Source organism: Sander lucioperca, chromosome 21 (genome assembly GCF_008315115.2).
Source record: "Sander lucioperca isolate FBNREF2018 chromosome 21, SLUC_FBN_1.2, whole genome shotgun sequence".
Classification (NCBI taxonomy): domain Eukaryota; kingdom Metazoa; phylum Chordata; class Actinopteri; order Perciformes; family Percidae; genus Sander; species Sander lucioperca.
Window position 1 is genome coordinate 13,244,104 of NC_050193.1, and position 11,561 is coordinate 13,255,664.

An 11,561-nucleotide genomic window follows, 5' to 3' on the forward strand; every position below is an offset into this window, starting at 1 on the left:
TGGTTTAGCTGACAAAAGGTTACTGGGAACCGGCTACAGGGCACACGAGATGATGGTCCTTTAAGGGGCCGTGGCAGTTAAGTTTAGCCAACAACAAGTGAGCTTAATGTGGCATCCACAGTTAAGTTTGGGCACCAAAACCACTTGTTAAGTTTAGGAAAAAGATTTCCACAGCGCTCTTATACAGCAGCAGTCAATGTGGTGCATACAGCAAAACGTACGTCCCCAGGAAGCAGGCAGTGAGCTCCAGATCCTGCAGTCGCAAACGGACTCTGCAGCCCCGCACCGCAATAGCTCCTCTCCGTCCGCCTGCCACCGGCAAAGGCAATGGAACTTTCCGCCAAAATCGACGTACAGGTCGTCCTGGACTACGTGGAAGATCCTCCCGATCACCACTGTGTCTTTGTCCGGTCCCATCTGGATCAGCAGGGACTGGCGGTGGAGCTCACTGCCTGCTGACACCACGCAGCTGGAGCCCCAGGCCGCACTGCTGGGCCCGCTGGAAGGAAGGGAAGCCCGGGAGAACCAGTACCAGGATTGAGCAGAGCGGACTCTCACAGGCTGCTGAAATTTAAATCACAGGTTTCTTAAGGTGAGTCTGGCGGACATGACCGGGGGACCGGCGCAGCAGCTAGGCTTTTTTTTCCTCCATGTCACCTCCGGGGCTCCGTAAAAAACTGTTCAAAGATGAGTAGGTCAAAAATATCCTTTCCTTTATGTGCTTGAGTTTTATTTACATGACTGGGCTTTAACTTGTAAAGTACCTGGTCAAACTGTAATGTATAAATTCTGTATTACATTCAGTCTTTAGTCTTTAGTACAACTAAGAGGAAGCCTGCATGTTTACCTTGACCAGGCTGAATAGCATGCTATAGAGAAGAGAGGATATGAAGAGGATTATGAAGGAGAAGACTGTGGACCAAAGACTGCTGTACTCTTCCTCCTCCAAGGCATCATCTGTACAGCTCAGAGCAAAACTCAGTTTTGAATCTGGAGTAAAGGAAGGCATAGGCAGTTAGGTTTGTGTGTGTGTGTGTGTGTGTGTGTGTGTGTGTGTGTGTGTGTGTGTGTGTGTGTGTTTGTGTGTGTGTGTGTGTGTGTGTGTGTGTGTGTATGTGTGTGTGTGTGTGTGTGTGTGTGTGTGTGTGTGTGTGTGAGAGAAAGAGAGAGAGAGAGAGAGAGAGAGAGAGAGAGAGAGAGAGAGAGAGGTTTTTAATAAGATAGCACATAAGCAAGGGCGTAAATCCCAGGGGGGTCAGCACCCCATCTAAGGGTTCCCCCCCCCCCTAGAAATATCATTAAAACAATGCTGTGTATTGTAAATAACATAATGATGTATACTTAAAATATCTGTGTAAGCAGTAAAACAATACAAACCCCAAAAAATGCTTTTTAAGTTTAGAAACATTTTGAGTCCCCCCTCCCTTGCCTCACAGTGGTTTGGTCCACTGCATGCTGTAGGATCTGCGCTAGTAGACTCAGTCACATCGGTAGTGACAGGAATGTAGTAAGTTAGTAGGCGGTCCAAGGCTGTTTTATTCACATTAAACATCGGATTAAGTTTTTCTTTTCTCAAATAGAAATTATGCTGAGTAATTAATGAATTAGTCATGACAAAAAGTTCGCTATGTTAGTGTAATATAATGTAACGTTACCTAGCTTATAGCTTGTTGGATAGAAATGCACCCACTACAACTAACGTTACCACGGCGATAAGCCTAACGTTATGTGTGTGAACTGATATTAGGGTTAATATTGAAGATCTACAGTTGTGTTTTGCTCAATATGAAGTTAAGTGGCTGATCAGTTAAATACATATCCTCTGTCCCAGATGAAACCTAATATTTAAGTGAAGGATGCAAGATCATTTTATGATTATAATATGACCGCGTGGTGAACCTATGAAACTAACTCATATTTAGACATCTGGCGTTAAAGATTTGTGTTGACATGACAGAGAAAAGAAAAACAGACATAAGATATTTTTTCAGTAGGCCTACACCAAAACGCCAAGTAAGTACAATAAGTCCTCATATCAAGACAATTTGGTAACATCTTTATAAGAATGGGTGCTTATGGAAATACTAATATCACTCTGCACAGGCAAAGGAGATAGAAAGACCTGAGGAACAGGGAGACCAGGGATAGTCAGGTGGAGAGTCTCAGGGAGACCAGGGACAGTCAGGGGTAGAGTCTCAGGGAGAACAGGGACAGTCAGGTGTAGAGTCTCAGGGAGACCAGGGACAGTCAGGTGGAGAGTCTCAGGGAGACCAGGGACAGTCAGGTGGAGAGTCTCAGGGAGACCAGGGACAGTCAGGTGGAGAGTCTCAGGGAGACCAGGGACAGTCAGGGGTAGAGTCTCAGGGAGACCAGGGACAGTCAGGTGTAGAGTCTCAGGGAGACCAGGGACAGTCAGGTGTAGAGTCTCAGGGAGACCAGGGACAGTCAGGTGTAGAGTCTCAGGTAAGTGTGCTGAGCTTAATTCATATTTTTGGAGGTGTGTGGCTGTCAGGGTGAGCAGATGAGCTGTACCAGTGGCTCACTAATTTACATTATGATCAGCTAATTTAACAAGTGTACAAAAGCATTGTATTTCTTTTATATGGGGACATTTTTTCAAAATAAGTCATTATGTTTTAAGGTATTTTTGTGGCTTGATTATAAACAACTTCAAAATAAATACATGGTTTTAAAGAAGAATATTTCGGTCAATTTAGTCATCTTTTTTATTGAATCAAGAGAAACAATGAAAAGAAGGATAATGGTACAGTCTCCATGCTACACTAATGATAGTATTAAGGCTTTCCTCTGTGAACACATGTCCTCTACGAGTATAATTGTGGCTGTATTATTTGTGTCCCCTTTAAAAATTGCTCTTCAGAAATTGTATGTTTATTGCCCCCCCTACTGTTAGATCAGATTTACACCAATGCACAGAAGACATTTTTCTCTCTTGAATTGTGCTCAGGAACTGAAATCAAGCATTATTCACTTTGATCACATATAAAGTGTGGATCCTAATCCAGTGGAGCAGTGTAGTATTATACAGTACTACTGTAAGATATCAACAACAAAAAGGGTCTCCATGCAACATTTATTTGAAACAGTCAGCACACTTCTCAAGCTGTTAGACAATGTGACGTAGACAGATTGAAACACAATATGACAAACAATAGTAAATTACAATCACAAAGACAGGTTCTCATGGCAGAGAGTACACACAGAGACAGAACAACACATTAGCACAAACTGCCACATTTAAAGCTGAATCTACTATTTATCACATTCAAATGAGTTTCTCAGGGCCTTAGACACATCTCTGGATTTAATAGGCTTGTCGCCACTACCAGGCCATACGTTGCAGGAGAACATGATGAAGTTGTTCCACTTTTCTTTGGTGGCGGTGTAAATACTTGCAACTGAGTAGCCTTGTTTGGTCTTCTCTGGGGGGAAGTTAATGCCATCAGTATAGATGGGGGGGTTTGTTCCAATATGTTCTGACCAGGCAATGTAGTAATCCTGCTGCATCCGACTGGAGACCAGACACACCAGAGTGACCTCATCGATGATGTCCTCATCTGGGAGGATGTGGACTGTTACTTTTGGCTCGCTCCGATCTGAAAGAGATACTTAATATTTAGGCTTTTACATTTGCTATACATCGATTATGACATGTTTGTGTAAATTGGCTGTCTCCCCATGACTTACAGGTCACTGTTCTACTAATCTGTCTCCATCAAAGACACTCAGTAACATACCTCCTTTGCGGAAAGTCAGAACCTGACTAGCTAGTGTCATATCGTCTTTCCTGGCAGAACAGCGCACGTTGTTGACTTTGTACCACTCAGTGAGGGTAAGAGTCATTGTGCTGACTCCCGACTGTGTTGTTGGGATGGTGTTGGTCACAGGGGATCCATTGATTTGCCAAGTGATTTGAATTTGATTTACAACATTCGGGTCTTGTCCAGTAATGATACACTTCAACTCTGCCTGGTTGTTGCTAAATATTTCTTTGGGACTTGATTGGTTCAGTTCCATTTTGACATCAGTTCCATTTGGAGGCAATGGCTCTGTGGGTGTGGAAGATTCAAGATTTACTTTATTGTCATTGTCATGTGTTCTTCCGTACACACAAAAATGAAATATTGTTCCCCAGCTAGTGTCAGTATAAAACAAGTAAATAAATAGGATAAAAATACATAAAATATGATCTAAAGCATATAGACATATAAGAGGAGCTTGGGCACAGAATATTAAAGTGCAGTGGAGAGTAGCAGCTTATGCAGAATAGCAGCACAGAATGTTAAGTGCAAGTGCAATACAGTCATGCGTTTATCCAAACAAAGTGCAGTTCAGGAGCCTGGCATAGGTGTTTTTTTTCCTCCAGGTGTGACAAGGTGAGATGAAGTGCAGTGGAGATGGCGTCTTCAGTTGAGCGGTTAGCTCTGTATGCAAACTGCAGCGGGTCTAAATCTGCAGGGAGATGGCCCTTGATGTGCTGCAGGACAAGCCGCTCAAAACATTTCATGGCTATGGGTGTAAGAGCCACGGGACGGAAGTCATTTAAGCAGTTCGGATTTGGCTTTTTAGGCACAGGAATGATGGTGGCGCTTTTCAGGCAGGTGGGCCCCACACCTTGTTAAAGATATCTGCAAAGATATCTTTGAGCTGCTCAGCACACCCCTTCACCACACGCCCAGGGATGTCGTCAGGCCCAGCAGCCTTGCGTGGGTTGACGCTGTCAAAATACTTTTTTTATCTGGGCGGCTGTCACCTGGAGTACCTGCTCGTTGGCAGATGATGAGGATACCTGTGCCTTGTTGCTGCTGTTCACATCAAAGTGTCAGTCTTAAACATTAGATAAAAAAAGACAAAAAACAAATGAAGACTTGTCGTCATTATGCTTTGCATCCATCTCATCCTTTATGTTCTCTTCATCTGAAAAAACAAACACACAAACAATTAAAGAATATGTATTCACTGCTCAAATACAGACTGTTAAACAGTGGTAAGGTTTGATTGATCACTTCAATCTGGAGTTTAACCCAGCCTGAGACTTGACTCAGAATAATAATAATATTTATTATTGAATAATAATAGATAGTTGGCCAGCAGATTTGGCTACGGTATATAAACTACTGCTCAGCACACCCCTTCACCACACGCCCAGGGATGTTGTCAGGCCCAGCAGCCTTGCGTGGGTTGACGCTGTCAAAATACTTTTTTTATCTGGGCGGCTGTCACCTGGAGTACCTGCTCGTTGGCAGATGATGAGGGTACCTGTGCCTTGTTGTTGCTGTTCACATCAAAGTGTCAGTCTGTAATTATTCATTTTAGAATTTTGAATGTAAAATACCAGACACATGAGAAACAGACATTATTATTGAACATTTTCATTAAAAAAAAACAAGATTAATAAGATGATGCAGGTGGACCCATAGACATAAGAGAGTCATGATGATAAGTATAAAAAAAATCACATTTGTTGCCTCCAGGGTGAGTCACAGAACAACTATAAGGTCTCCTTGAATCCCATTCAGATTTGGATGCAGTGAGCAAACTGACTCTTGTATATTTGTTGTTTTTCTCAGCTGGAGGATATTGTACAGCTGCAGTCAGGCTTTTCCCACTGGCATCGGTCCACTGGAAAGTAAGACTCTTTGGGTAGAAGTCTTGTGCAAGACAGCTAACAGTGATTCTATCTGCAGTCCCAGGACTGCACTGAACCAAAGGGAACAGAGTTGGTGGTACTGTTGGAGCAGGTGTAGTATCTGTGAAACAGTTGTGTCAAAACATGTAAATACCAATAAAGGTCAATTAAAGAACATAGATGATCAATAGCTTGTCTAAAGGTTCATTTTAAATATATCGCACAATATTGCATGATGAAACTGAGTACAAGAACATCTGTCTAAAAATAATTATTTCAATGATTAAATGTTTTAATAAATAATGTCCTGTTGATTTTTTTTTTTTTTGACAAACAGGCTGGATCGGAGCTTATACAATGGCACCAATGTTTAATACCGCACTGTTTTGTGAAATGTAATTTATCAATTTAAAGCATTTTTGCCATGGCTGGTATACTCTATGGGTGGAAGGTGTGTGCAACACAACCAACAGTTAATTGTTTTGTACAGAACCAAAGGGAACCGTTTTAAAATCTTTCAAATAGGAGATTTTTTAAGTTTAAAATCCTATGAATACAAATGTGCATACATTATTACAGATAATCAAGTGTTTATCTAAAAGTCAAAGATTGGTTAAATTGTTAAACCACATAATTGAAATAGAGACCCAAAGTTAAATCAATAAATATTAAATAAATAATGATACAAATAACTTTAACTGGTGATATAACCATGAAATTGTAAACTAACTCAATACATTTTTAAAACTCAGGTCTAATATTAAAAATGCTTTTTGTTATCGTGATAAACTACCACCTGCGACTACAAAATCAGCATTATTGTGTTTATATTAAAATGCCGCTCATTGTTGGAGAATTTGAGCATTTCCCAAACTGGAACCGTCGCTTTGGTGTTTCAAATGAAACTATAAATAGATACTACATACTATGTAATAGTATGTACTTAAATATACATTTGTTCTGTTGTTTAATTGAAATACATACTGACCTAGTAATTTAATGCATGAATAAAATATGTTCTCCTATGTTCAGATTTACGGTAACTTTTTCTCTAAGAAATTACAGTACGGTATGGTGATTAATATCCACAGTAATACAACATGTATTGAATAATAATGTGAATAAAAAGATGCAAACATTCATCAACACCAATTACAATCCAGCTGAATCAATTACAAGATTAACTCAAACCACCATCTGCATTAAGAGGAAGTTTTTCAAATGCTTTCTAAGAAACAGCTGCATTAAAAACATCTGTCTGCTCTGTTTTTTAGTGTGTCCAACATCAATATAAACCTAAATATAGGACAATAAGTTAAACTTCTCTAGCACCAATAATCACATTAAAAAGTTAAAAATAATCTTCTGTTTAATAATATATTGTATAAATGTGACTTACCTGTTACTGTGACTTCAGTCCCGCTGCCCCAGTAGTCGAAGTAATCACAGTGCTGCATCTCCACTCACTGCTGGAACAAAAACCTGTCATACCAAAAATAATGTGTGAAAACCTCATAACGTGACTAAAGAACACATACATCGTGATCAGTATTATCCCCTGATGTCATCCTGGGAGCATGTGTTTTGTGCTGATTCTTAATCAGCTCTTAAAGTTAAGATTTACTGCAAGATGACAGTTATGTCTGTGCACCAACTCTGACTTTTGTGTGTACAAAAGCGATCCACTCCAGGTCTTTTAATCGCTGGTTCAGATTCTGTCAGAGTCTGACCATCAACACCTGTCAAGAGGATAAAAAAACATCAAGTGAAATAAGCTGATGACACAAATAAACGCTATGTCAAATCAAGATCAGTGAAAATCTTCACCTGCCCAGCAGATAGTTAAAAGCAGCAGTCCTGTCCTATAGTCCATCATGTTAAACTGTGTGTCCACTGTTCTCTGTCCTCCTCTCTGCAGTCAGATAAGTAGAGGTGGAAGATATCTGAGTTTTGCATTAACTCCTCCTTTTTGATTGAACAGTGTCCTTTGTTCAATCTCTCCTCAAAACATATTTTTATGTTACGGCTTTCTCCTTAACGTAATTTGTGTTATTCTTACAGTAAGAATAATCTTACTGTATCTTAGAATTCAGATTCTACTTACATTTTTGACGTAATGTCATTATTACCTTTTTTTCAAATTTGAAATTCAAATTTGAAATTTTGAGTCGTGATAATAAGAACAGGGTTTCATGCATTTGTTCCAGGAAAACTCTGACATCCAACACATTTCAGTTGTGTGCATTTAACAATGTAAACATGTAATTCAGTTTGGTTGTGGGAGAAGAGACATTTATTTAGATGTTATCATGGTATTCATTTCTTTATTTTAATATTATTTCAGTCTTATTACCGGTGAAATATTACAGTATGCTGTAAGACAGAACACTACGATATGGGCCGAGCGGGGTACATTCTAAGCCCATTAGCCACAATGCAATGCAGGCATTCATATCAGAGAATCAGACAGTGATCAGAGGGTCTTTAACGACAGGATCGCTTCAATGTACATATTTAATCACTGGTTTTGTCGGTCTACTGATGGTTTATGTTACTGTGGCTCTCTGGCACAGTTATACACAGCAGTGTCTTCAGGCTGCACATTCTGTCCATTTAGAGTCACTGTGTTGCTGGAAGAGTCAAAGCTGATACTGAACTTGTTCTTCAGTGAATCTTTGTAGTACGTTGTGTATCCAACACGTCCACTTCCAATCCACTCCAGTCCTTTCCCTGCAGGCTGTCTGATCCAAGCTGTGCGATAGCTACCAACACAATAAGAGACCTGACAGGTGATGGTCAGATGTTGACCTGGCTGCACAGTCACAGAGGCTGGCTGTGTCAACTGTTCACACTTCACACCTGTGGAGGAAAACATGGTGAGTATTGAATCAGTGTAATAGCAGTGAACAGTGTGCTGTGATCATACTGTCAGTGTCTCTGCCTCAGTGAGACTCACAGCAGCCAGCAGCAGCAGCAACAGAGCTACAGAGAACATGAGGGGCTTTCCGACCAGAGGGATTTTCTTAGAACTAAACGTTCCTAGAACACTTTTTTCATCGTGTTCCGACAGGAAAAATTAGAGGATTTTTAAGTTCCTCTGGCTGCAGTAGCGTACTTTTTTAGCTCCTACTTCAGAGCAGGGTCTTTTCCCTTTTCCCTTTTCCTAGGTGTACTTAATTGGTCAAACTTATAAGTCACGCTCATTGCCAACTCGGAACTTGCAGACAGAGCAACAACCAACAACAGGACATTTGTAACAATTTTCACCATCTTATTCATCATTGAATTCACTTCTGACAACGTTTTAAACGAGAAATTAACTGTTTAGATTTCGAGTATAGGCAGTCTTGCTTAAATTGATGCCGAATTGACAATTTGCTTCAAAGTTTTCGGAGTTGAGAACCTCCATGAAGTGGGGCGACGGCCAGCAAGCGCCTGCCCCGGCCTCTAGCTTGTCGCTCGGCCAGTCTTGCTCAGACACCTCACTGTAAGCTGGAGGTCTCTCAGACCGCTCTCGTAAATAAGAGGCTTTTATTTCACCGTTGACGGTTCGTTTGTTTAAATATCACAACACATGTCCATCATAAGATTAACGGGAACCTGTAGTTAACTGTCTTTTCGGAGTTAAACTCCACAAGCGTGTCCTGCGGCTCACCGGCCGTCACACACACACACAGTCACACACACACACACACACACACACACACACACACACACACACACACACACACACACACACACACACACATCCACAGCGCAGCAGGCAGAGGCGGGGTCTACTTCGAGAATGGACGGAATGCGGAACTCGGAAAAGTGGACTGATGCGGAGGTGCAGGCACTGCTGGCCATGTACGGTCTCCTCCATGCTGCTTTGTAGTTGTTGTATGTGGCACTAAGGTCTAGTGACGATGCTACAAAGACCGTTGCCGTGCTTGCGTCACTTCCTTACCCCTCCTACCAGTCCCTACGGCCACTTGGCCAGTGGGAATGCAAACGGAAAAAAAGATTTTGGGGGAAAGGAGTTCTTAGAACTGCTTAGAAGTGTACTTTTCCTCTAAAAAGTTCAAGTACTATCCGGTCGGAAAGCACCTATGTTTGCTATATAATAAAATGTAATATTATAAATAATAAAAATGTAATAATAATAAAAATATAAATAAAAAATAAATAAATAAAATAAAATAAATAAATAAAAAATAATAAAAAGAATAATCTTACTGTATCTTAGAATTCAGATTCTACTTACATTTTTGACGTAATGTCATTATTACCTTTTTTTCAAATTTGAAATTCAAATTTGAAATTTTGAGTCGTGATAATAAGAACAGGGTTTCATGCATTTGTTCCAGGAAAACTCTGACATCCAACACATTTCAGTTGTGTGCACAAGAAAATGTAATTATTATTACGGCAAAGTTAACACAAATCGAAATTTATTTTTTATTAATTCTTCACAAAACTTCTAATACAAGTCAGCCATGTAAAACAAACAGATTTACATTTACACTCAGATCAACAGAATATTTAATGTCTGCTTCAACTACATCTGCAGCTGCAATAAAACCTGTCTGAATGAAACAGTTTTATTGAGACTGTTTCTCTGAGTGTGGTGATGATGTTAAACTGAAGCTTATTATGTGAATGAGAAAAGAAAAAAAAAGTTTTGACATGTTGACTTTTTGTACAGTGTTGCTCCTTCCTGTGTCACTGTGGCTCTCGAGCACAATAATAAACAGCAGAATCTTCAGTCTTCAGACTGTTCATCTGCAGATACAGCTGCTGTCTGCTGTTTTCTCTGGAGATGGTAAACCGGCCTTTGACTGACTGAGAGTAGTAGATGCTGCTACTGCCACTGTTGATGTAAGCGATCCATTCCAGTCCTTTTCCAGCAGCCTGTCTGATCCAAGCACTATCAATATTACCACCAAACCCAGAATATGTGCAGGTGGGATATGTGCAGGTGGGATTCTCCAGGTCTTTTAACCACTGGTTCAGACTCAGTCAGTGTTTGACCCTCAGTACCTACAGACATTTAAACAGCTCATTAGTTTCTGTAATGCAGCCATGTTGTCTTTGTACCAGGAAGTTTGTCAGAAAAACATCTATTGTTCTTACCTGCCCAGTTAAATGACAGGATGAGAAAAACAACCAAATAATCAGGTCTGATCATTGTTAAAGCCAGTTGTCTCTGTCCAGTCTACAGCGTGTATGTCAGTGATTTAGTGTCTGTCCTTCACTCTGCAACACATATGTAGAGATGGAAGAGGTCAGAGATTTGCATTGACTCCTCCTCCTATAAGAGAAACTCAACAACACATCTCTGGAAAAATATGATTTATATATCTTTCATTATATTTTTAATTTATGATTTTTTTTAATGATGAAGATAATTTTCAAGTTATTCAATTCCACTTAGATGTATTAATTGATTCTGCTCAGCAGCATTTGGTGGCCATCCATGTACTGGATATATCATGCATAAATGTCTAAATATATTCTCAACACCTGCTGTTCAAAATCAAAAGTATAAACATTATTAACCGTCACAAAACAGGAAGTCAAAAACCATGACATCAGCTGTTGCTTCTATTGTGGTCATGTATTTTTGTGTGTGTGATTAGAGACACTGTCATATTCTCCTTTGTGTAATCTGAAGTCTTATCTTCTACTGCCACCTGGAAGTATTTGTGAAAATAATTTGTATGAGGTGTTTTTGTCAAGCCTCCTATAAGAGAAACTCAACAACACATCTCTGGGGGGAAAGAAATGATAATTTTACATTATTATGATCATGATTTTTAATTCAAATGATAATGATGATTTTCAAGTTATTCAACTGTCACATTTTGTTCATAACCAAATGTAATGTATTCATATATTCTGCTCAGCAGTATTTGATGGGCCATCCATT

General features: G+C 39.9%; 1 pseudogene and 2 gene segments (V, D, J or C); all 3 read right to left on the reverse strand.

The window, feature by feature from the left end:
* Window positions 1-3,079: 3,079 nt before the first annotated feature.
* On the reverse strand, window positions 3,080-4,338 carry LOC116065514. The segment is given in 2 exon segments: window positions 3,080-3,617; window positions 3,759-4,338. Coding segments are annotated over 2 exon segments (624 nt in total).
* A 3,863-nt stretch (window positions 4,339-8,201) lies between these two features.
* On the reverse strand, window positions 8,202-9,515 carry LOC118494176. The segment is given in 2 exon segments: window positions 8,202-8,509; window positions 9,431-9,515. Coding segments are annotated over 2 exon segments (393 nt in total).
* Window positions 9,516-10,347: 832 nt separating this feature from the next.
* LOC116065520 lies at window positions 10,348-10,867 on the reverse strand (annotated as a pseudogene).
* Between the last annotated feature and the right edge of the window lie 694 nt (window positions 10,868-11,561).